General features: G+C 43.1%; 1 protein-coding gene across 2 annotated transcripts in view; it reads right to left on the bottom strand.

Annotated features, from left to right (window-relative positions):
• Positions 1-804: 804 nt before the first annotated feature.
• The window catches only part of FRMD3 (FERM domain containing 3), a 268375-nt gene continuing 242535 nt past the window's right edge, over positions 805-26644 (bottom strand). Inside the window, exons 13-14 of one of the 2 annotated variants that reach the window (XM_044273781.1) lie at positions 22064-22200; positions 805-3044 (exon numbers count right to left, since the gene is read on the bottom strand). In XM_044273781.1, the coding sequence (XP_044129716.1) occupies positions 2446-3044; positions 22064-22200 (736 nt within the window). In that variant the 3' untranslated portion in view covers positions 805-2445. The remainder of the gene's footprint in view (positions 3045-22063; positions 22201-26644) is intronic. The other variant, XM_044273788.1, reaches the window with a different exon arrangement.

Here is a 26644-nt window from a genome sequence, read left to right as displayed (position 1 = left end):
ACAGCTTTAATCTAGGAGCTCGGTAGAGAGTCAGCTGAGAATAATGGCCCTAATACACACCTTGTTTTATTTTTCTGTCCTTCGAGATCTTTTACCTGCTTTAAAAATATAAATACCAACAGGTACTCCAAACATCCATGTTACAGGGAATCTGTCGCCATGTTTATACTGCCTTATAACAGTGTGTCACAGTACTTGTTTTCTGGCAGTAGTTTATATAACATCACAATTAGATACAGCACAAGCTAAGGGTGGAGTCCTCGTATTCATAAGCGACAGGCTAACCCGCTCTTCCGCAGTTGATTGACAGCTCCCTCCCTATTACTGTGCATAGAGAGAAAGCTGCTAATGGATAGAGTATTCTAAATTATGTGCACATCATTGAGAGGACTCGTGGCTCAGCTTGTCATGCATCTAACAAAGTATGCTTTTATGAAAACTGCAGACTGCCACTATAATCAGGCTGTCTTTCACTACTTTATGCTGCCCTCAGATAGTGCAGCATAAACTTGGTGACAGATTAATTAATTTGGATAGGGAGCAGGGGATAAACTAGTGCTGTCTAGTCGGATTCTTCATTCAAGCGACAAGGTAACATTTAACTTATCTGGTGACCTCCTTTTCATCTTTTAGTTGCGAATCCACTAATTCCCAGGCTCCTCTTCTGCCATCCAATATGGCCGCCCATCTTCTCAGACTGTCTGGTGTACATTGTGTATTTGGTAGCCCAAGACACTTCCTACTTGTCCGGCCATGCTTTTGGATTGGCCAGCATTGTTCACATGAGCAATTCTGTCCAATCCAAGGGCAGTAGGAAGTGTCTTGGGCTACCAAATGCACAGTAGGCACCAGGTAGTCTGGGAAGTGGAGCAGCCATCTTGGATGGCAAAAGAGGAGTCCAGGAAATGACAGACCTGCAGCTAAAATGAGGTCACCATGTAAGCGTTGCTCCTACCCCAAGTAATGTGAATTTATTTTTTTAAACCAGAGGCTTGCTTTAATCTCAGCCATCAGAGGATTAAGCAGATAATAAGATTGTCTGGAAAACCACCAAATTCGGTAGGGTCTTCTGTACTTGGATGAAGGGTTTTTATGAGAGCAGGTCCATGCAATCAAGGCAACCCCAGAGCAAACACATTATTTACATACATTACTTTAGCACTTAGAAGATCAGGAGGAGAGGAAAAGAAAACATGGTATTCATCTAAAGTCTGAAATGTGCAAGTGGAAGGTTTCAGATTCCAAACCATCAAATATCAGGTTAAGACCTGTGGGCATTGTAAGCATTGGAACAGCAGCAGTGGGGGATCAGTGATCACTGTGATCTCTTTACAAAATTTTTCTCTACTGGACAATCCCTTTAATTTCTCAGTTTACAAAGAATAAGCAATGGCATTGTATCATTGTGTTCAATTAAGCTCACCCAGTAAAAGCTGAACACGATTTTCATGAAAGTGCCTTTAAACAAGGCTAACTTAAAGATCTGAACATGTTAATGGTTGTGACACTTTAGTCATTTCTAACACTGATTTCAAAGTGAGATTTGTGAAAAAAAATTGCCAAATTCATCAAATTTACACAAGAGTTTCTTTTTTTTCTTGGGATATATTTAATTCATTTAAGTGAAACAATATTATAAATTTGACTTCCCGTTTCCATATAAATTAGGCTTGTGCAATTTATACAAACTATATATACCCTGACTAAATAGGAAAATACACTTTTTGCATGTATTACACATAAACTGCATTGTTCCTGGCTATAGTCACCATCAGTACACCTGCTGAACATCTTTCATGTGCTGTGCAATTATCATCTGTGTTTCAAAAAATGAAAAAATATACACGAGGCATTGACTAAATAAGAATAAAACATTGGGAAAAAGCAACATTGCAGAGACACGTAAAAACTGTTTTCTCAACATGCGCTTGTGCATTAAACTTTTAGGTCTGTACAATTAAATAAGTTAAGAAGACATATTTCTTTACTACAAATTTACCAAAATATTGAAACACATAAAAAGGTAAGAAAATAAAACCAGCAAAAAAATGTTGCTTGTATAGGCATCGGTTACCCATTCCACTGCCAGGGGTGACTGCACCGCACTTCATAGTACCAGTCCACTATGGCAGGAAGGGGTTGTAGTAAATTATACTGAGGTTTATATTCACAGTGACTCTTCAGGAACAGGTGAAAGTTGAATGCAGCCTAGTTTATACACCTCATTATGTTAACTGCTAAAAATATAGAGATATTTCCATAATTACCTCACTATATAGTAAAAAAACAATGGAATCTAGACAGTTTACAATGTAATTATGTAGTTCTGTATTTTTGGTAACAGTATCAATAACCCTGTTAAGGATTGAGAAGACTGCTCTAAAATATGATGGGGAAGAGATCCATCTGCTGGATATAAACCTCAGGTATGAATATTGCAATAGTTTAAGAGCTGTTGGCAACATTAAGTGCCAAGCTAATTTTACATGCCAGCCACTTTCTAAGAGGGCAGTAGTACTGGTTGTGGAACTGCTCAAACTCCGGAGTCTGTCGGATGTCATGTAGAAAGGAAATGTCAATGTCTGACTCCAGCAGGACAAGTAACAATGGTAGAAGTACCAAGAGCAACCCCAAAGCTACCAAAACCAGCCGGGAGAAGCTTTTCAGAAACGCATTCAGCTGCATGTTTCCCATCAGGAAATTGTAGCTCACACTTAGCGCTTTCCTGGCCTCCTTCATTTCTTCTTCCTCTGCAATCAAAAATGCATGTTCATCTGCATCAAATTCCTCAAATGAATCAGCATCATCCCTTCCAGCCTCTGCTCTGAGCGAGCTGTTAAAGAGCATCTCAACCCCCTCATCTACTGGTGTGGGCAGCAAGCTAGCACTGGGGTTGTACACCTGCTCTGAAATAGTTAAAGGCTCCTCTTTTATGCTGTCCTCTTCATTGTGTCGGAGATCTGGCATCACCTCAATATCCCTAGTTGGGGAGTTGCCAGGCACAGGGGAAGAATGAGCATCATTTTGCTGTGAAAGCAGGATACCTAAAGAAAAGAAGAAAGAAGAATTAATTGCCAGGATTCCTGCATAAGCTAATGGTCACTTGGACATCAACTAGTAGTGGACAACGCAGGTTTTAATGGAGACGGTACTGTTAGCAGCACATAACTTTATTTGGTTAGCAGTGGTGGTTTGTTGACTGTGTAACATTAAGTAAAGATTTATGAAGCTCTGGGCTGAAATCTAACCAGAAATCTCTTCACTCGCCCCTCCATGCTCTCCCAATACATCTCCTCTCTGTCATTCCCTCAACCGGTTACTCACATAATGATTCAGCCTCATTAAACCAACATACTGTACAAAGCATTTCCCTCTCCGCACCACTGTACAAGTCCAATGTGCATGAACTTAGTAACAGACTGGTTGAGAGAGGGAGAAGACCCTGTCCATGAGAGCTTACAGTCTACAAGGAATCGTAATGAAGAATATCTGTATGAAAAAACACAAAAAACTGGGATTACTTAAAAAGACATGCCAAAGTGACCAGACTTCCTTTGATGCCGTCTCCACAGGAACATCTGTACTCAGGGCCGGCGCCTGCCTGGGGGCGCCGGCAGGAGTCTGCGCCCTGCCCCCTACTTGTGGATCCATCTGACATCATCTCCTTCACTTCACTCCTTCTGTTCCTGTACTTGCTGGCCAGATGCGCTGCGAGTATGAGTTTGTTCAGTCAGCTGACACACAGCTACGAGACCCTGGTGTAATTAAATCTCATTTAGACTGCATTTCAGAAAAGTTTGTCCTGGGATTCAAACTCACAACCTCTACACATCAGAGGCAAGGCATTTACCCTCACAGCTATGAAAAATATAAGACTTCTATTGTAGGTAACTTTGATACCTAGTGTACAACCATACACATGACAGCTGCCCCAACACACCCTGCTCTGCTACATCCATACACAGTGTGTATTGGGGCAGCTGCCATGTGTATGGATGTACACTAGGTATCAAAGTTACCTACAGTAGAAGTCTTATATATTTTTTTTTTAAGTAACTAGCTAGACAGCTTTCATAGCTGTGAGGGTAAATGCCTTGTCTCTGATGAATAGAGGTCGTGAGTTTGAATCCCTGGAAAAACTTTTCTGAAAGTGTTTTTTTTATTATAAATACCGGACTATTACTTTGCTACCACGGGGGAGGGGGGCTATTGGCGCCATGATACTGGCACATGGAGGGGGGAGGAGAGAGGCACTTGATACTGGCACATTAGGGGGCAGGGGGAGAGGATGGCACTATGATATTAGCACATGGGGGGGGGGCAAGAAATGGACATGAATCATGAGGGGCAGAAATGTGAAATGATGGGAGGGGGGGGGGCGCCAAAATGTAAATTTGCTTGTGTTGACAAAAATCCTTGACTTTGGGCGCACAATCCCGCAAGACCAGTGACCTCCAGAGGTGGGTCTCGCGAGATCAAGCGCCGAAGACATATGATCTTGGCAAGAGCCAAGGCAATGTGGACCTGGAGCACAGCGAGGAGCAGAACCTGGTGAGCACCCCTGGCAACCGCACTCTGACAACCTGCACTACGGTGTCAGAGGCTGCAGGACAGTGACTGGCAGCAGGGTGGCACACACTTGTGTACAGGGGTCAGGGCACACCTGCTGCTTGACTAGGGGCCATAGATTCTGACAGGCACAGGGTGCCCAGCAGTGGCACATGGAGCCTAATAGGTGGCACAGACTGTCTAAAGGGCTATGAATGGTACAGGGTGGAGGACAGTGTCAGACTGGCAGAGGGCACAAGGCAGCATACTGTTTTATGTTGCCCTGGTGTCATAGGATTTCAGACAGTGGCTGAATGGCGCCTGGCAGTGAATAGGTGGCACTGCTCGTGTTTGGTGTGCCAACCTGCTGAACAGCGCAGAGTGATTGGCATCACTGGGATGGTACTAGGTGGCAGACAATGGCTGGATATTATATATACATGACCATAGTCAGACTGGCACAGGGTACGCGACCATAGTCAGACTGGCACAGGGTACATGACCATAGACTGGCACAGGGTACACGACAATAGTTAAATGTTACATGCAATAGGTGGCTGAAAAAAGGGTCGGGTAAAGGGGTGTGGTCAATAGGTGGAGTCAAGGCGGCGGCAAAATTAGCTTTTGCCTAGGGTGGCAAAAATCCTTGCACCAGCCCTGTCTGTACCCACACAATTGAAAGAGCATGTGCAGTAGACCTGTCAGAAGAAACAACCCTAATAAACCAAGCATACTGTCTGGTAGGGTCGATCCTACCGATTAATATGATACCTGTCTTGTGAATACTTTTATTCTTAGCGGTGTGGCCCTCGGTGCACTGAAGCCCTTACTTGCATAAAGAATAAAAGCCTTTTTCTCAGGAAGTTTGGAACAGATTTACATAGGACAGGTATCATTTTAACCAGCAGGATCAACTGTAGCAGCACCTAGTTTAATAGGGTTGATCCTTATTAAAGGTGCTCTTTACAAATACTCAGTCCTAAATTTGAGTGATACTTACCTACAATATACTGTGGAGCCCTAATCTGTTCGCGCATGGCTATAATCCATAAATGTAGCTTAGTTCCTTAGTAATCTAAACTGTGTTGGACGTTTGAGGGTGTCTGGAATGTCTATCCACTCTGCTTTAGGGCTCATGCACACACACGTATTTTTGTCTGCATCCGATAAGTTGTTTTTTTTGCGGGTTGGATGCGGACCCATTCACTTCAATGGGGCCACAAAAGACTGTGTGCTGTCCGCATACGTATGTCTGTTCCGTGGCCTCACAAAAAAATAGAACGTCATATTCTGGTCCATATTACAAACAAGGATAGGACTGTTCTATTATGGGCCTGACATTCTGCTCCAGAAAATGCAAAACACACACTGCCGGTATCCGTGTTTTGCGTATCCGCTAAAATGGCTACGGCCATGGGCATGAGCCCTTACACTTCAGCTCTGTGGGCTCACATTGACTATGTAAAAGCAGAACCAATATCCATTACAGCAAGGATACAATTATTGTGAACTGCAAGAAACAAAACCGCAGTAAGAAGACTATCAAGTAACGACCAGGGCTGTGGAGTTGGTAGATAAATGACCCGACTCCAACTCCTCAGTTTTTGGTACCTCCGACTCCCCGACTCCGACTCCTCTGTATTTAATATGCGAATGTATTTTATACATTCCTTGAAGGAAAGAAAGGCAACATACATGTCATTACCACAGAACTTCTGGCTAGGAAGCTGCTGCCTTCTCCGTTGTGTGCTGATCTTCTGCTGAAGATGGGGCATCGGGAGGATCCAGGAAGGGGCATTTATTTTAAAACATGATTTCCCTAGTAGAATCCCATAATCATGTTTAAAGTTTAAGCTAACAATCTGAGTTTACAAGTTTTTATAGCCTTAGCTCAATGACAGCAGTTTTTCAAATGGTTTACAGCTTCAGTCTTGAACTATTGACTATCCATTCCCTTTACTTATACAAGTGTCTAGTCCTGCAAAAAACATATTTACTTAATCGGTTATCAGTGAGAGGCTAGGTTAACCATGGGCGTTGTGTTCCCTGTAACAGCGGAACACAACACAATGGAAAGTATAAGTATTGCCGCTCCTTAACTGTGCGTTGCGTGCCATATAGTGAAGCATATGAAAAGCATGCTTCTTCATGGTCACTTAACGTGTTCGTTTTGCGGTAACGTGTCGCACTGCATGCATTGGCCTTTATTCTTACAGTAGAGAAGTACCGTAGTTTTCGCAAAAGTGGGGGAAAAATAGCAGTGCGTCTTATGGGGCGAATGCTGCGACCGTCCGGTGAATAGGCCGAGAGGGAGGACATCTGTTTCTGTAATGGCAGCGTGGCCCGGTGCAGTAACTGTATTCTACTACACCGGGCCCCGCTCACTGTAGTATACAGTAATCATATCTAACTTGTGTGTATTGTTAAGGTATTCTAATCATCTTAAATCTAGCGCTGTACTACTTACTACTAACTTCTTGGCAGTCAGGAGGCCGGGTGGGCGCTCGTAGCGTAGCTCACTACGTCACGCGCCTGCTCCGCCCACTTTATGAATGAAGCAGGCACCGGGCCCCGCTGCCATTACAGAAACAGATGCCGGCCCCCATTCACTACACAGGGACACTGTTATGGGGGGGGATCTGTGGATGACACATAAGATAAGATGCTATATATGTGTCATCCACAGATGCCCCCATAACAGTGCAATCCACCTTTGCCCTCACAATGATCCCCCATAACAGTGCCATCCACAGATGCACCCATAACAGTGCCATCCACAGATGCCCCCATAACCGTTAATTATAACTTTTTGTGAATTAGGACATTTAAACTTGCTTTTTTTTTTTTTATTCCAATTTAAATCTAGTAGGAGTCAGAGTCGGTTCATTTTTTGCCGACTCAGACTCCAGGTACCCAAAATTGCCTCCGACTCCACAGCCCTGGTAACAACAACTGGATTGAGCTACATCAGCCACAATAAAGGGGGGGGGGGGTGCAGACCTCTCTTCTATCAGTCCCTGGTAAGTGGTTGTCACTCCTGCACGTTCATGTCAGTTACCAGTGTTTCACTTATAAAGGGGTCAAGAAGGGCTTCCTCCAATGAATAAAACTACTGATACTGTCTGGACTCTCAGTGCTCATTCATCATGTCAGTGCTAAAGGTTACAAATGCAAAAAATTGGTATTTCCAGACTGCTGACACTGGAAATATTTGCAAGAATCAAAATGACATAAGATAACAGGGAGAGGCGTAGGAGCGGGTAGGGGAGCCATGTATTAATAACCTGTAATATTAATACTTCAGTCATAGAGAACTGGAAATAAGAAGTCAAGCGCAATAGGGAGAAGGTTCATCTATGATGAGACAGAATTAATTGGTTTTTCATTTAGGGACCTCTGGTGTTTACGGTGTTCTGACCTCTGTCTAATTACATAATCTGATTTTCCATGGCAGTTTAACACTGAGAGATAATAATTGATCTGTCTTTGTGAATCAGGAAATTTCACAGCTCTTTAGTGAATAATTACCAAGTTCAGTGCATGTTACACGTCTATTGCTTTGCCCCCAAAACTATTCAATATACCACGTGCCTCTATATTAATATTTACAATAGCATTTTTAAATTTCATACAGTGTCATAAGAACAGCAAAACAAGCAACTCTTCTGACCAACTAAATCCTGCCAACACTGTTTCAATACAACCTATGGAGATAGTCTGTTCAATTAGAAATTAAGACTGGGTTTAAATGGGTTGGTCCATCCCACACATTGGTGGCATAACGCTAGGAGATATGATATGTAGCTGAGTGCCTTCGTCTCTTTTCAGATGCCCCACAGAAGTGAATGGCGAGCACACCTCGCATGTGCGGTGCATTCTCCTTCGTTTTGGCCACCCCGTTCTAGAGATAAGTGTGGGTCCCAGAGGAGGAACCCACACTTATCTAAAACTGATGGCATATCCTAGCAATATGCCACCAATGTGGAACCTGGACCAACCCCTTTAGGGTACATTCACACAATAGTGAAAAATGGGAGTATGGTGGCCTTTTTTTCACAGATATTTTCCAAACAATCACAGTTGATGGGTGTATTTGCACTTCTGTTTCCTGAAGTACCATGAATACTGGCCATCAAAAATAGGACCTGTCCTATTTAGTCTGTTTCCATGACCCAACAGCCCCCATACAATTGATGGCTGTTTTTCAGAAAGACATCCATGATAAAACAGACATGAAAAACTGAAATACTAGCAGTCGATCAGGGTGTCACAGTCCTTCAGCCACCTAAGCATCCATTAAAGAGTATAAGGTCTCTAGATCTCAAGCACACCTTATCAACCTAAAAATGTCTACAAATTGGAGATAAAGGAAAGAAAGGTAAAAACTATGCACTTTGATGAAGGTTAGATGTAGATTCCTGCAATCAATGCTTCTCAAGTGGACCTCACAAAGCTTTGTGGTTTAGTAAGAATCTATTCATTTTCAAAAGAAAGTTAGTGCAGGTTATTTTATGAACTTCAGGATTGGAAGCCACAGTGAAACTAAAGGATAAAAGCTGACCCAAGTTTCCACACCTCTCCTATTACATGTATCCATAACTGGTCCATCAGTAGTATACCAGTACTTTTGTGATGTTAGTTACCAGCACTATCCACCTGTGCTCCTCACCCCAACATCTGACGCTCCCTGCATGTGTAGGTTACAGACAAAAAGTTTTACCAGCGCTTGTCGCTTTGATCCTGGGTCCAAACTTCAGCAGGCGAATGAGAATCTCTTTGTTGGAGTGATTTACCATACGCAAATAAATGCTTTTTGTCGTCTTGATTTTAACCAAGCACTTCACCATCATGACTGCTCCTCTCCTAGCTGGGTCATGCACTGGTTTGTATCAGTACTAAAGAAGAATAGCTTTCATGTGCCTGAGCCAGAAAGGTTTATAGCAAGCAAGAGAATAGGAAGGTCACATCAACAAAGCCAAGTGATTTAAAGGGGGATAAAGTGATCCACCACTCTAATAATACACACTGTGGAACTCAACACTGTATCCTATCTCACTGAGTATATAATCTAGTGAATTCATGGAGTCCATGTGAAGCTCCATCACTGGGTAACATTCCCTATATACACATCTGCGTCATTGCAATTTATTATATTGTATTGAGGGTGCCACCTCATCTCCTTTAGGCTGCTCCACAAGTGGTGGCAACTAGTCCTGCTCACGTTCTAGAATAGGTGGCCAGTGTAAATCATTCCTGGAGAACCCCTTTAAGTGAAATGGTGTAGTTTTCGTACATTTAAAAAAACACATGCAGATGATTATTTAAAAAGACACATGCATGTTTTAATTCATGTTACTTTTTGAGTAATTGGGTTTTTATTATGTTATTGAGAAAACTTGTTGTTCTGTCTTACTAGGGGTACTACTGTACGTGTGTATTACCAGCCATGAGTAATGCTCCCGATTTACTGCTAATTGTCGACTGCACCTGGACTTTCCATTGTTGCACACGAGGAGTCCAAGTGTGGTCCAGCAATTAGTGGTAAGGCCCCTTTCACACGGGCGAGAATTCCGTGCGGGTGCAATGTGTGATGCGAACACTGAATCCAGACCGATTCGTTTCAATGGGGCTGTGCAGATGAGCGGTGATTTTCACGCATCACTGGTGTGTTGCGTGAAAATTGCAGCATGTTCTATATTCTGCATTTTTCATGTAACGCAGGCCCCATAGAAATGAATGGGTCTGTGTGAAAATCGCAAGCATCCGCAAGCAAGTGCGGATGCGGTGCAATTTTCACGCATTGGTTGCTAAGAGATGATAAGGATGAAAACAACCCCAGACCCCATTAAAGTGTATTCACTGTACTATTTTCCCTAATAACATGGTTATAAAGGAAAATAACAGAATTCTTAATACAGAATGCTTAGTAAAATGTGGATTGAGGGGTTAAAAATAAATAAATCACCTCATCCAATTGATCGCGCAGCTGGCATCGTCTTCTTGCTTCTTCTTTCAGGACCTGCAAAATAACCTTTGATGACGTAATCGCGCTCACCACGTGACGTCAGCGCAGGTCCTGCCGAAAGAAGATAGAAATCTTCTATCTTCACTCAGCAGGACCTGCGCTGACGTCACCACGCTCACCACGTGGTGAGCGCGATTACTTCATCAAAGGTCCTTTTGCAGGTCCTGAAAGAGGAAGCAAGAAGACGATGCCAGCTGAGCGATCAATTGGATAAGGTGAGTTAATAATTATTTTTTTTTAACCCCTCAATCCACATTTTACTAAGCATTCTGTATTAAGAATGCTATTATTTTCCCTTATAACCATGTTATAAGTGAAAATAATAAAATTAATAGAACACCACCCAAACCCAAACTTCAGTGAAGAAGTCCGGGTTCGGGTCTGGGTACCACATTCAGTTTTTTTTTCACGAGTGTGCGAAACGCATTGCACTCGTGCGGAGAAGAATATCGGAACACAATCGCAGTCAAAACTGACTGCAATTGCGTGCCTACTCGCGCGGCTTTCCCGCAATGCACACGCGACGCATCCGGTGCAAATCCGGCACGCCCGTGTGATATAGGCCTAAGGGTGCTCTCACACATGCCATTTCGATACGGTTTTTCAAGCCCAAACTAGAAGTGGATTAAAAAAGGAGTAGAATATTTCTTATGCAATTTCCCTCTCTTACTATCCTCTTCTGATAATGGCTTCAAAACCTGCATCACAACGGCACACATGAAAGCACAAAAATACAATGACTTACTGTAATTTATAAAGCACCATAAATTAAAAACTCACAAAAAACATGCTCTGGTAAAACCAGCATCTGAATGCATTTATTTAAATGCATCGAAAGTGCATATGTGTGGTTACCCACAATGTGGTCACCATCAGGTTACCCATAATTTTACACCACAGACTTACTGTAGATTTCTAAAAGCCATCAAAATCTGTAAGTTACACAACGTTTACAGAGGATTTTTCTGTTGCATCAAATTACGTCCCTATGTGAGTCCACTATAAGGGTAATTACACATTTTTATTTTTTTATTTTGAGTACATAAATAGCTTATTAAAATCTTAAAGGGTTTCTGTCACCTGAAAAATGGGTATTAAGCTGGCTGACGTTAGCGATGTGCTAATGTCAGCTGAACATAACTATATTAGTGCCATCTCACTGCCTGATGCCTTTATTGCGAAAAATTAACTTGTATAATATGGTAATTAGCCTCTAGGAGCAGGAGGGGGCGTTGCACCTGCTCCTAGAGGCTCCATTTGCCCACCTATTTTCACGCCCTTCTTCACTTGATTGACAGGGCCAGGGCAGCGCTGCTCTCCTCCCGCCGGCCATGTCTGCAGTGTATATCTCGCGTCGTTCAGTAATTGGCGCAGGCGCAGTGAGGAGGCCAGCAGCCGCCGAGCGTCCATCCCTCACTGCGCCGAATACTGAATGGCGCGAGATTTACACTGCAGACACGGCCGGCGGGAGGAGAGACGAGCTGCCCTGGCCCTGTCAATCAAGAGAAGAAGGGCGTGAAAATAGGTGGGCAAATGGAGCCTCTAGGAGCAGGTGCAAACACCCCCCCCCCCCACCCCGCTCCTAGAGGCTAATTAGCATATTATAAAAGTTTATTTTTCTCAATAAAGGCTTTAGGCAGTGAGATGGCAGTAATATAGTTATGTTCAGCTGACATTAGCACATCGCTAATGTCAGCCAGCTTAATACCCATTTTGCAGGTGACAGAAACCATTTAAAGGAGTTATCCACTCTTTAATCCCCAACAATAAGATCTTACTGGGACCCCTGGCAATTCAGGGAAGGCAGCCCCTGACTTCAGTTTCACTGCAGTGAAGGGAGGCCCATCAATTTACTTAATGTGTCCCTTTATGGCAAATGTAAAATGGTTTCCAAAGTGGATAACCCCCAGCCCTTTAATACTCTGCCTTATTAACATCTACATATCCAGTGTAGGTGTTAGGAGTTGGCCACGACACTGTGGCCACAATCTCGGCAAACCATGGCAGCTGATGGCCTCACAAATTTGCTGGTTAACAGAGGTATTACCTTCAAATATTTGTGGCCATTGAGCCTTTTAGTCAATGAAGTTGTGAAAGCCCGTCCCAGCCTTGGTATTTATGGGTGAAACTTTCCATACAATAGCAAACCTTTACAGATATCTGCTGTCGGTCTGCATCTGTCATGCTTGTTCCTATCACGAAAGCTGGTCAACCTAAATCTGCCATCCAAAGTCTCTGGTGTATGGCCAAGCTTTAGTATTTCTCAAAACATTTCAGTCCCATCATGCTGGCTTATATGTGCAGGAAATGTACCGTTCTGTGCTTGATGAGGCGGAGTACTCTTTTCATCCCTTGATATCTGGCTTGCTAGGTACTAGACAAGTGTACAGTATTATAAGTATAGAAATTAAGCACACATATTAGATGCAAATCTAGATTTGTGAAAAGGGCCACGATGCACGTTCACAGCATTGCACACACACAGATGCCAGCTAAAGTACGAGGCAAGCAGGATGCAGAAGACCTAGCAGCTGAATAGGCAGAAAAGAAGTCCAGACAGTGACAATATAACACATTGACAGCAGATTTACAGCAGTAGTAAGTTCAAGCCATAGTTAAGGAGGATAATACAAATAATAAAACCTAAACTCACTCGTATACTTTCTAGCCTGGGAAGGAAGTCCTTTGCTCACGTGCAGGCTTTCTCTGTGAGGCTCGGAAAAAAAGTTGAAAGGTCAGGCGCAGTTTTCTGCGTTCCTTTGGATTGTCTAGTACACTACTTGATGCTACTAGCATAAAACTTCCAACAAATTTCTATGTTACCATATACCAGGGTTTCCTAACTCCGGTCCTCGGGACCTACCTGCTGGTCAGGATTTGAGAATATCCCACAGAATGAATACCTGTGTTAAGTCCTGATGCATGGACACTAATTATATCATCTGCTCAATACTAAGGAAATCCTGAAAACATGACTGGCAGGTGGGTCCCGAGGACCGGAGTTGAGAAACCCTGCCCTACAGAGTTCAAAGAGAGCCTCTCAAAAGTTTCTGTATTATGATCATATTTACATGCCCATTGCTGTACTAGTTATGTACCTCAATCTAAGGAACAAAGGATCTCTGCAATCTGATATTCCACTATTTCATTATGTCTGATAAATTTATAATGGCCAAGCTTTCAAATAGATGATGAGGCTGAGGATCTAAGGCAGGATAGAGCATGAAACATACAAAACATACTCTGAAATAACATACCCCTATAAACTCCTAAACACAGAAAGATGGTGCGCTACCACTGCAAGAGAATATGTGCAGAACATTCCCAGGAGCACAGACCTACTATGCCACACCGCTGCATGAGTACATGCAGAACAAGTCATTATGAAAATCATACAGTACATAACAATCTCTATCTAAGAAAGCTAGAACCAGCCCTGTACCTCACATGGATCCAGAGATCTCCCCATTCATTGCTCTGCTAGATTTATAGCAAGCTGACAGCTCAAGGGAAGTGTCTTATCTGCTGCAGCTCAGGGGGCGTGTCCATGCTCTCCCTATCACAGCTCAGGGGGCGTGTCCATGCTCTCCCTATCACAGCTCAGGGGGCGTGTCCATGCTCTCCCTATCACAGCTCAGGGGGCGTGTCCATGCTCTCCCTATCACAGCTCAGGGGGCAGCTAAAAGATGGAACTGAGCATGTGCGGCCTTCTCAGCGAGCAGGTCAAAGAAATAAGGAAAAAGAACAAACAGCAGGTGGCGCTTTACAGATACATTTTATTGTATAACTCAGTGGCTATGCTTAATTTTTAATTACATGCAATTACAAAAGAATCCAGATCCTGGTTTCAAAACTGTAGAATATGTTTAGTGGGAAAACCCCTTTAACATTTCAAAGTGGTTTTATAGTTTATATAAAATCCTTTCCGATAAATGATAATTATTATATTATTATGAAACAGCGGCCAATAGGAATAATTAGCTAATTAGATCTAGAGGTATTCACATTCTCTGCATCTGACATGCCCTCTCCTCTTTGACTGCCAGGGCCAGACGTGATAATGTTTTCACTGCCTAGTCCTGTCACATAAAGTGGAGAGTGCACAGCAGATGCAGAAAGAGCAGAGCCTCTAGGAGTAATGCCAAGGCCCCGTTGCTCCTAGAGGCACATTTGCATATATTGAATCATTTTCCTGAGCAATGTGGTCATACGTGAACATGTGACAAACACAAATGCCTTCAGCTGCCAAGAGCACATGCAACAGGTCAGCCAGTTTCATAGCTACAAATATTCTGACAGATGATAAATGAAGTTCCAGCACTGCAAAGTAATTGTTGTGTCGCTTGTCTCTTTATTCGTGGTAGCAAAATTACACCATGTGGATGAAAACCTCACACTCCAACACCAGTTGACGCGTTTCAGACACTTAGTCCTTAGTCATAACTGTTATGACTAAGGACTAAGTATCTGAAACGCATGAACTGGTGTTGGAGTGTGAGGTTTTTATCCACATGGTGTAATTTTGCTACCACGAATAAAGAGACAAGCGACACAACAATTACTTTGCAGTGCTGGAACTTCATTTATTATTGTTTTGCTACCAAAGGACTTACTTACCGGTTCGGTGCACAGGGGCTGATTAAATCTACTAAAGGTGATCTGGAATTTTACTATGGACTTCTGACAGATTCCCTTTAAAGGGATTGGCCACTTTCTGGCTACTGCTAACCAATGCGTATGTAAGATGACTACTATGGCACTTACTAATATAGACTTTGTGAAATTCTGCACCATTTCTATATTTTATAAGGTATACTCCCTTGTTTACAGAGTCTTTAGTGCTCTCCACACAGAGGTCCTGTCCATAAGATGGCTGCTGATGGATGGTCATGTGACCAGACAAGTCACCTCCATGTGATGTCTCCTGCATTCAAACACTGCACATGCACTAAATTTCCAACAAAACAAGTAGAGATGGCAGGTCCAGTGTATTTGAATGGAGGAGATATCACATGTAGACACATGGGACCCCAGCCAATCAGCTGTTTGAGAAGGCACCAGTGATCCTGTGACCGCCGTGGCCTTCTCCCTGCTTAGCAAGCACAGTGCCGTACATAGTATAGTGGCTGTACTTGGTATTCACTTCAATGGGGCTGAGCTGCGGCTAGGCCATGTGATTGATCAACATGTCATTGCTGGCCTAGAGAAAGCTGAAGGAAGGCCGCAGCGCATCATTGCCTTCTCAAACAGCTGATCGTCGGGGGTCCTGTGTGTCAGACCCCCATCAATCAGAAACTGATGGATATCCAGAGGATAGGTATTAAAGTCTCAGAGGATAGGTCATCAGTATCTGATCGGTGAGGTCTGACCAGTGGCATCCTAGTGGATCAGCTGTTTCAAGGATCTGGAGCACTGGTCCATCTCTTCATACTATACCAAGCACAGCGCCATACACATAGCTGTGCTTGGTATTGTAGCGCAATCAAATTCACCTGAAAAGGACTGAGCTGCAGAAAAGACATGTAAACAGCTGATTAGCAGGGGTGTCAGAGTATGACCCCCACCAACTAAATATTGATGACCTATCCTCAGGTAAAGTCATGAATACATAAAGATGTTGTCCTGTTTCAGGAGGAAACTAAACAGCACATGCAATCCACCCTCAGTAAAGAATAGATCACTAATTACCCAACAGATCCTGCAATGTCTCTCCAGTTCTCCCGGTAGGGCTCTGTTCACCCGCCTGCAGCGACAACAACATGTGACCACTGCAGCCAATTACTGGCCTCTTTGGTGCACTGTCAACATGAATGTCACAACTGCATCCGGGTTAACAGGCGGCAATGTGGGAGCTGTCAGGTAAGTAATAATCTTTCTTTTATTGCAAGTGGATCACATGTGTCGTTTGAGACTGGACAACCCCTTTAAATCCTGTAAAAACCCAGTTAATGTGAACAGAGCCTTTCTCAGCTCGCAAATTGCAAACATTAAACACTATGATTGCACAGATTTAGGACTGCACTAAAAAAATAAACTAGTGCACTACGTGCAGGCGATGCAGTGCAATAAATCCTTGACTAATCTTATAGCTGTCTGTGGATGAATTCATTACTTTGAAGCCTGTAATTCACCTATGTAATACTCCTATCGCGTCTTTATATTTAGAAACTCTGCATGTATTGCATTTCTGATATTTGGAATATTGTTTTTAAGACAAAGAAGAACAATAGAAAGTAACAATAGTATACTGGAAGAGCCTTGTGTGGAGAAAATAGGCTAATTGTCCATATTCATATATGCGGTTATCCTGCCGATCCTGGATTTCATCTGGCTCAGAAAAACAACCTGCTATGAAAGCTGCATTAAAACATGAACCTGACTGAAGATGGAACATGAGGCTGTACATAAGATATAATCTGCACCGGAGAATACTGCGATGCCATATCTTTTATAAAACATCCTACTTATAAGGCTACATTCACACGAATGTGGTGTTTTGCAGATCTGCAAAACACGGACACCGGCCCATGTGCATTCCGCAATTTGCGGACTGCACGTGCCGCGGCTGTCATAGAAAATGCCTATTCTCGTCTGCAATTGCGGACAAGAATAGGACATGTTCTATTTTTTTTGCAGGGCCGTGGCACGGAGCAACAGATGCAGGCTGCACACGGTGTGCCGTCCACATCTTTTGCGGCCCCATAGAAATGGATGGGTCCGCATCCGTTCCGCAACACTGAGGACTCATTCATACGGTCAGGTAAATGTAGCCTAAATATCATTAAAATCCACAAGGATTTGATTGGATGTGTTGTGGCAAAAGCCAGTTAGGGGCACTATAGGGAGAGAAAATTGGAGATATACTGAAATTGGCTAGATTTTAGATTTTTTATCAGGGATAGAGAGTAAGTGAGGGACTGGTCACTGTCTTAGCTTTTTAATGCAGCATGCTAGATAATTCTACACTACAGTGGGCTCAGCATGCATGTTGGTACCTGCATCCCTGGATTTAATGGAGGCTGTTATGGCACCAAAAATGGTAAAAAGCAGAGTGGACCCAGCATGCATGTGGAACCTGTACTCCCTGAATTTTATGGTGGCCATTATGGCACATAACCGGTAGTATTTAGTGCTAGGTTCCCGTCTTATAGAGATCGCCTTGACGTTTGGCAGACGGGCCCAAATAATTTTGTACACAATGTATTTGCCAAGAATCTCAAATTTGCAAAATAGGCGTAGCATTAGCACTATAATGTTTTCTATAATTATAGCATTATTGTACTTTATTTGTGTTTTCAGAGTGCTGCTGCATTGTCTTTTTTTCTTTATGTTTCTAGCCATGGCAGCGTGCGCCTGCACATTGGAATGTGCTGACTGACCCCCTTTTTTTGCAGTTCCACACTACAGTATCATTCAGATATTTTTCTGAATGAACAATAAGCCAATAAGGAATTTCCCCCTTTTTTTTCTAAAAATCAGTTTCTATTTACTGTTTGTAATTACAGTTTATGTATGGAAAGAGCAATACTGCAATAACGCCATTATTATATTTGTGTTATTGGATGCCTTGTATATTACTGCAAGATACAATTCAATGTTACAGCCAAAGCACTACTGCAATAAGGCCATTATTATACGGCATTATTGAACGTTTTGTATAATTCTGCAAGATAATGTTCAGTGTTATAGAAAAAGCAATACTGCAACAGCAGCATTATTATACCCATGTTGTTGAAAGTTTTGTATAATTCTGCAAGGTACCGTTCAGTGTAATAGCAAAAGCAATATTGCAGTAATGCCATTATTATACCCGTGTTACCTAATGTGTTGCATATTACTGCAAGATACCATTCAGTGTTACAGCAAACACATTTTACTGTAAAAACTGCATTATTACCATTGTAAATTGTCAATACCAGCATGCAGTGTATTTGTAAAAGGGGAGGGACATTTAAATATGCCTCTGGAAAAAAACACTTGCCTTTTTTTCTAGTACCGTTTAATAATGGTAAACAGAATGTGAATAGTAGTGCAAACAGCAGTAGCAGCACAGCCGTCTGGTCAGTAGTAGTAGTAGTAGGCCACGGTTCTCCCTAGCTTCCGATCGGTGCCACAATATTAACAGGATGAAATTATGAACCAGATGGCTCATTCCTCCTCCCAGTCACAGCAGGATGATGTGGATGTCACCTCTGAGTCTGACACCGTCCCTTGGAGCAGGGGCGTAACTATAGGGGAAGCAGGGGAATCGGCTGCTTTGGGGCCCTGACCCAGAAGGGGGCCCATCCAGGAAGAGAAGGACTAAAGGATTTGGTCAGGGCCCCCTCAACAGTATTACACAATTAAATTATATACCGTGACAGTATAGACAATGTAAGAAATGGATGGAACAGCTGCTGGGCCTGGTCTGAGAGAGCGATCTTTACTAGCCACAGGAATGGGGGCGGCATGAAACAAAGGGGTTGCGAAAAAATTACTGGGGCAGGGGGCCCCCATTTAAATATTTGCTGTGGGGCCTGTTCATTTCTAGCTATGCCACTGCCTTGGAGCCAGGTGTCACAACATGATATCCAACCAGCTGAACTGCCGGGGTGTCGGACCCCAGCTGATCAGCAATTTGAAGGGACCAAGGCGTTCAAGAATTACACTCTCTTCAAAATTTACCTGCGCACACTGTCTACATTGTAGCAGCAGTGCAATGGAATTACACCTTCCTCTCCAACAAGGAAGCTGTAATTACACTGCACTGCCGCTAAAATCAGGTGTGGGGAACCTTTTTTCTGCCAAGGGCCATTTGGATATTTGTAACATCGTTTCTGGGCCATACAAAATTCTCAACGTAAAAATTTGACTGCTATATTTGGTAAAACATATTGACTTAAGGGTAAGTTACAGAAATAGCGCTCCAATGAAAAAGAATCCAGAGCGCTGTATTCTTGTAGCACAAAATGGTGCCTGAACCATAATTATTATATAGTACAGGCGCCATTTTGGCCGAATATAGCAGTCTCATTTGATAGGTTGAGAATATTATATATTTAGTTCCTTATCTGTCACGACCCCTGGTCATGGTCGTGACTCCTTGGGAGCCGCATGCAGTTATCCGCGGTCTGGTGTTGTCGCAACCGCAGCTGGGGGCACTTAGTGTTTTGCCTCAGGTGCGGTTGCCGCGAATAACAGGCATGCGTGCGGTTGCCCTTGGCAACGTGTTTTGGTGTGCACGTCCTTCGTCTGTGTTTGTGTGCACTTCCTGGTCTGTTTGTTGTGCACGAGGTTGTATGCACTTGGACACCTCCCTTCACCTGCGGTTGTCCGCGGCAACGTCTGGTGTTGTGCATGTGGTGGCAGGGTCTCTGCCTGCTGGTTGTTCTGCAGGACACGGTGGCCACGCATGCCGTTGCCAGCGGTGACAGGTGAGTGAGTGTGTGTGCTATTCCCCTTTAAGTTGGTGTTTTCCCTTCTGTGGTGTAGGAAGGGTTAACTCCCTTCCCAGTGTGTGTGTTGTCACTGGGTGTGGTTGACTGGTGGGTGTGGCCTTTTGGCCTATATAGCCTGAGTCTCTTGCAGGCTTCAGTAGGTTGATCTCAGCCATGCTGGCTGGAGCAGCCTCCTGTCTCCTCCATCTGCCTGGTGAGGACCATCCTTCTGGTCAATAAACCATTGTCAGTTAAAACTATGTTCACGGTGTTATCTAGGTGTGTGTGGGGTTATCTTGTTAGTGCAGCTTATGGTTTCCTGGTTTCCCGTGTAATGTCTGGTGTGTGCTGTGTCCTTTATGTTGCTGTGGACATCAACACTTGTGCATGGGTTCCAGGTTTGTGTGTCTGTGGCAGGTAAGTGCAGGACTAGTCTCACTTACCTGTCATTTCCATATGTCTGTTGATGTTCCCCCTGTGTTGCTTGGCCGTTGAGACCCCTGCTCCTCCGTGCCTAGGAGGAGTAGGGCGTCTGACTCTGTCCCCTAGTACAGGGCCGACTTGAGGGCTCGTAGGGACTGTAAGGTTCCGGCGTATGAGTCCTCCTACCATCAAGGTCGGCTCATACTGATAGGAGACAGGGTCAGCGTTAGGGACGCAATAGGAGGTGACCTGCTCCCTAACTCTGTGGTCCCGGCCAAGGGGTAACGCTACCATCTCCTGGCACCGCACGGCTGGGTGTTTCCCCCACAACCAGCCGTGACATTATCTCTTTATTTGGCATTAATGGCAGACGAGCTCATCCCAGAGGGGTCCAGAGAGGGGTTCACCCAGCTTTCACTCTCCCTGCCTCACGTGAGCACCGTGGTACCTTTAAACATCTGATCGGCAGGGGTATCAGCTCTGAGGATAGGTCATCAATATCATAGCACTGCACAAGCCCTTTAATGTCCGGCATAAGAAAACACAATGGAACAGAGTTGCTAATGAAAATGTGCCAGAATTCTGCGCACATGCCATGCACCACAATTAAGTATCTTAGAAACATTTTGTGCCTCACTCAGCAAATGAGCATGGCTTGATAGAAAGGGGGTGTAGAGGAAAGGGCAATGGCTTACATTTTGCCAAAGTGTAGGCAGAATTTTGGTACAAGGAGGCACACAACTCTATTTTGCATCCATATCCGATCTGCATTTTTTTTTGGGCAGAAAGCACATGGATCCATTAATTTCTATGGGTCTTGTGGATGACATCTGTGTGCTGTCTGCATTCGTCTGTCCGTTCTGCAAATTATAGGACATGTCCCATTCTTGTCTGTTTTAGATGGGAGTAAGAAAAAATGTGGAGTGCACACAAAAGGTATCTGTATTTTGTGGATCTGTGGTTTGTGAACCGTGAAACAGATACGGTCGTGTGCATGAGGCTTAACTATTAGGCAGGATTACACTGCACAGAAGTACAATGTGAATCCCCTTTTAGCATCTGATTTCAGTCCTTGGAAGAGGTAAGATGGAGATCATACAAAGAGGTGTGCAGTGATTTTGCCAAGAGATGGAGCTATAGATGGTAGCCACACGTGGCACATTGGTTGCAGAAATTTCAGTGACTGTTCCATTCATTTGAATGGCATTGTTTGGAGGCAAACACAATGCAGATACACAGGGCAATGATCGGAAATATATGCTCACTTGTTTGGCTACATTTACATGCAGCAATCATTGTTTCTTCCCATACAGTCTCATTGCTTGTCAGCAGCACATTCCTGCTTATACAGGACGATGTGCTGCCAACAGACAATGATTTTGCAGCACAGCATAAACGACAATAAAAATAACGGAAATGGTGGATTCAGCACATAACTGAACTGAACTGAGCAAAAGAAACCCCATCAGCTATAATGGGGTCTGTTCTGTTTAGGAGTCTGCTTTTTTATTGGACAAAAATCACTCTTTTTGAAAGAATCTGTGATGGAGCCCCCCGAACCGAGCCTGTGACACAGATGTGAACAAACCCTTACCAGCAAGCAAACTATATAAATAAAAGAGAGTATGAGATAAACCAACTATGCACTTACTTTCCTCTTGTGAGGCCTCCACGTCCTCCTCCTCTTCCTCCTCACTTGGAGATGGAATGAGTGGCTGAAGTGGTTCCATGTTAATGATAAGCTGCTTGTTTAAGGAATAGGAGCTGCGACTGTGCGGGATTAGAGATCTAAATAGAAAAGAAACAATACTGATTATCAGGACAACCAAAAATGTACAGCTCTGTATACTTTCAGCCACTGTTTTATATAAAACCATGACATCAGCCTTACATTCTAGCTATGCTGTAGACGGATACAATACTGACATCATGGGTGATAAGCCATGCCAGAAATATCTCACTACAGCCATGGGAAATATTGCTTCACACTGTAGAACACATTTTATAATACTTTGCTCTCACAATAAACTAGTGCAAAGACTTCACATGATGGTTTGGCACACGGTTCGTATGGAGAGTCATGGCTGGAGGATGGGAAGCATGTAGATACCGGGCAATAGGCTGCCACATGTATGAGTGACATGTGGCTGCACTCCATGGGCCACATGTGGTCGGCACTGTATATAAGCAGCGTGTAAGTGGGAGCTTTGTGTTCAATCCTTTATAAGGGTTCGATATTAATTGCTATTTGTGGTCCTGTGTCTTTGGCTTTATTAGCTGGTAATGAATTGCATCTAAAGAACACAGATTTTCCCCAGTATGCTGCTGCATCCTTTCCATACAGTGTCGGACTGGGGTATCTAGGGCCCACCAGAAAAATTCGTTCTAGGGGTCGACTAAAAAGCGACATGCAAATATTAGCTGCTCACACAACAGCAGCAGCATCAAGACAGCAGCCTGTTTCCTTGTCTCTTGTATACCATATTAGAGAGAAAGGGTACTGTACACGTGAGACCACCTGCTTATTGCATATGGGGGCAAAGGGAACTGAATTTGCCATATACCGTACTGTGCTAGTTTTAGGCAGGTATGGAAAAATGCTAAGTAAGAATGATTTCAAAAATAGCAAAGTGAATGAACGCGAGAAATGTAAATCAAATGAATATTTACTGTGACCACCTTTTGCCTCCAAAACAGCATCAAATCTTCAAGGTACACTTGCACACAGTTTTTAAAGGAACTCGGCAGGGAGGTTGTTCCAAACATCTTAGAGAACGAATCAAAGATCTGTGGATGTAGGCTTGCTAAAATCCTTCTGTATCTCCATGTAATCTCATGTTGAGATCAGGGCTCTGTGGGGCCATATCATCACTTCCAAGACTTCTTCTTTAAGCTTCAGATTCTGTCTATGTCATTAAGAACTATGTTTGGAATTGTTATCCTTCAGAATAAATTTAAAGCACACGACTCCCTGAATGTAATGCATGATGCACAAGTATCGGTCTTCATTGAGGACGCATTTTTTCTGCACCCCATTCCCATGCTTTCGTGCTTAGATGAGTGGAAACAAGGCCAAGCAACTCAACTATGCACAAGAACACTGGAGCTGGTTGTCACAGTGCAGGTCACTGGTTGCCGTGTGTACTCGCTTTAGTTGCTCTGGTGTAATGGCTGCAGGCTCTTCCTGCGTGGGCTGGTTGCTTTGGGCTATGTGTAGTTTGCGGGCTCCTGTGTGTGAACTGTGGCTTATGTACGCATGCTCCCTGTGTCCATATCACTGTGTAGTTCTTCACACTTTGTCCGTGCAGGCTGGCTGCATGCACACTGCATACTGGCTGTGGCCTTATGTGTGTGAACATGGGCCAGTGTATATGGATGCTCTATGTTCTTGTTTGTCTTGTGGGGTTTACCAGGTCAGGTGCTCTCTGGAGCTGTGTGCCTTAGGAGTCTGTCTCCAGTTTTGCTGGGTACAGGATCTAGGCACACTTTGCCACTCTGTCTATGTCCTGATTGTTCGGGATCCTTGTCTTGGCCTAGTCCTTGTGTTCAGCTCTGCCTGCGACCGCTGTGTAGCAAGGTTCGCATGGGGTCCAGGCATCTGCTTGTATATGTCTGCAGCTCTGTCTGAGACCGCCATATAGCAGTGTTCGCATGGGGTCCAGACATCTCTTAGTTCCATGTCAGTGCTTCGTGTGTTTTTGGTTATGTCTGGTGGGAACAAGGTCCTGTGTTCTGGTATGTATGAGTTCCGGCTCATTTGCTACTCCTGTCCATGCTTGTGTTTGCCAGGACTGCTGGTGCGTTTGTCTCTTGCAGGTAAGCGGTGAAGAGCACCGGGAGCAACCCGGGGGTGCGACCTGGTGAGCCCTGGTTATAGCTTATGCCCACTATCAGGGTTATTGTGAAAAATTGGGCTCACTTAAGACTCCGCTCTCTGGGTTTGGACCCAAGTCAAACTGGTAAACTTGGTCCAGTGGTGTTCCATCTGCCACAGCGCTACCCTTGCCTGTTAGTCCAGGTCTTACTGTCATGTTTGGTAATGTCCTGTTTATTGTTGTCCATCTGTAAATGCCAGTGAGATGTTCTGGGGTCCGTATGACCCTTGGAACATGACACTGTGATGCAGAAAAAATGGCAGCAGGTGCTTTGAACTAATGAGTCAAAATGTGAAATATTTGGCTGTAGCAGAGGGCAGTTTGTTCGCTGAGGAGCTGGAGAGCGGTACAATAAGGAGCGTCTGCAGGCAAATAAGAAGCACGCCGGAGGTTCCTTGCAAGTTTGAGGCTGCAGTTATGCAAATAGAGTTGGGGATTTGGTCAAGATTAATGGTGTGCTCAATGCTGAAATATACAGGCAGAAACGTATCCATCCTGCAATTCCATCAGGCTCCAAATTTATACTGCTGCAAGACAACGACCCCAAACATACAGCCAACGTAATAAAGAACTATCTTCAGCATAAAGAAGAACAAGGAGATCTGGAAGTGATGCATTACCTCCAAAGTGTCCTGATGTCAACATCATCAACTCTGTCTGGGATTACATGATGAAAAATTGTGTGCAAGTCCACCTAGAAGAATTGACGCTGTTTTGATTTCTTAACCACTTCCCATCTGGGCCATTTGCCCCCTTCCTGACCAGGCCTAATTTTGCAAAACTGACATATCTCACTTTATGTGGTAATAACTTTGGAACGCCTTTACTTATCTAAGTCATTCAGAGATTGTTTTCTCGTGACACATTGTACTTCATGATAGTCATAAATTTGAGTCAATATATTTCACCTTTATTTATGAAAAAATCCCATATTTACCCAAAATTTTGAAAAATTCGCAATTTTCTAAATTCTAATTTCTCTGCTTTTAAAACAGAAAGTGATACCTCATAAAATATTTATTACTTAACATTCCCCATATGTCTACTTTATGTTGGCATCATTTTGGAAATGTCATTTTATTTTTTTAGGACGTTAGAAGGCTTAGAAGTTTAGAAGCAATTCTTAAAATTTTTAAGAAAATTGCCAAAACCCACTTTTTAAGGACCAGTTCAGGTCTGAAGTCACTTTGTGGGGCCTACATAGTGGATAACCCCATAAATGACCCCATTGTAGAAACTACACCCCTCAAGTTACTCAAAACTGATTTTACTAACTTTGTTAACCCTTTAGGCGTTCCATATGAATTAAAAGAATTTTTTAATTTCACTTTTTTGGCAGATTTTCCATTTTATTCAAATTTTTTCTTTAACACATCAATGGTTAACAGCCAAACAAAACTCAATATTTATTACCCAGATTCTGCGGTTTACAGAAACACCCCACATGTGGTGGTAAACTGCTGTATGGGCACACGGCAGGGCGCAGAAGAAAAGGAACTCCACGTGGTTTTTAGATGCCATGTCCCATTTGAAGCCCCCTGATGCACACTTACAGTAGAAACTCCCAAGAAGTGATCCCATTTTGGAAACTAGGGGATAAGGTGCCAGTTTAATTGCTGCTATTTTTGGGTACATATGATTTTTTGATCATTCATTATAACACTTTATGGGGCAAAGTGAACAAAAAATGGGTTGTTTTAGCACAGTTTCTATTTATTTATTTTTACAGCGTTCACCTGAGGGGTTCAGTCAAGTGACATTTTTATAGAGCAGATTGTTACGGACGTGGCGATACCTAATAGGTATACTTTTTCTAATTTATTAAAGTTTTACACAATCATAGCATTTTTTAAACAAAAAAATTATGTTTTAATGTGTCCATGTTCTGAGAGCTATAGTTTTTTTATTTTTTGAGAGATTTTCTTATGTAGGGGCTCATTTTTTGCGGGATGAGGTGATGGTTTTATTGGTACCATTTTGTGGAACATACGTGTCTTTGATCACTTGGTGTTGCACTTTTTCTGATGTAAGGTGACAAAAATTGCTTGTTTTGACACTGTTTTTTTTTTACGGTGTTCATCCGAGGGGTTAGGTCATGTGATATTTTTATAGAGCTGGTTTTTATGGACGCGGCAATACCTAATATGTATACTTTTTTTATTAGTTTCACTTTAACACAATAATAGCATTTTTAAAACCATAAAAATTATGATTTAGTGTCTCCATGTTCTAAGAGCTATAGTTTTTTTATTTTTTGAGAGATTTTCTTATGTAGGGGCTCATTTATTGCGGGATGAGGTGATGGTTTTATTGGTACCATTTTGTGGGACATACGTGTTTTTGATCACTTGCTTGTT

This window comes from Bufo gargarizans, chromosome 1 (genome assembly GCF_014858855.1).
Source record: "Bufo gargarizans isolate SCDJY-AF-19 chromosome 1, ASM1485885v1, whole genome shotgun sequence".
Lineage (NCBI taxonomy): Eukaryota > Metazoa > Chordata > Amphibia > Anura > Bufonidae > Bufo > Bufo gargarizans.
The sequence above is the reverse complement of the archived record's forward strand: the minus strand, read 5'-3'. Positions and strand labels throughout refer to the sequence as shown.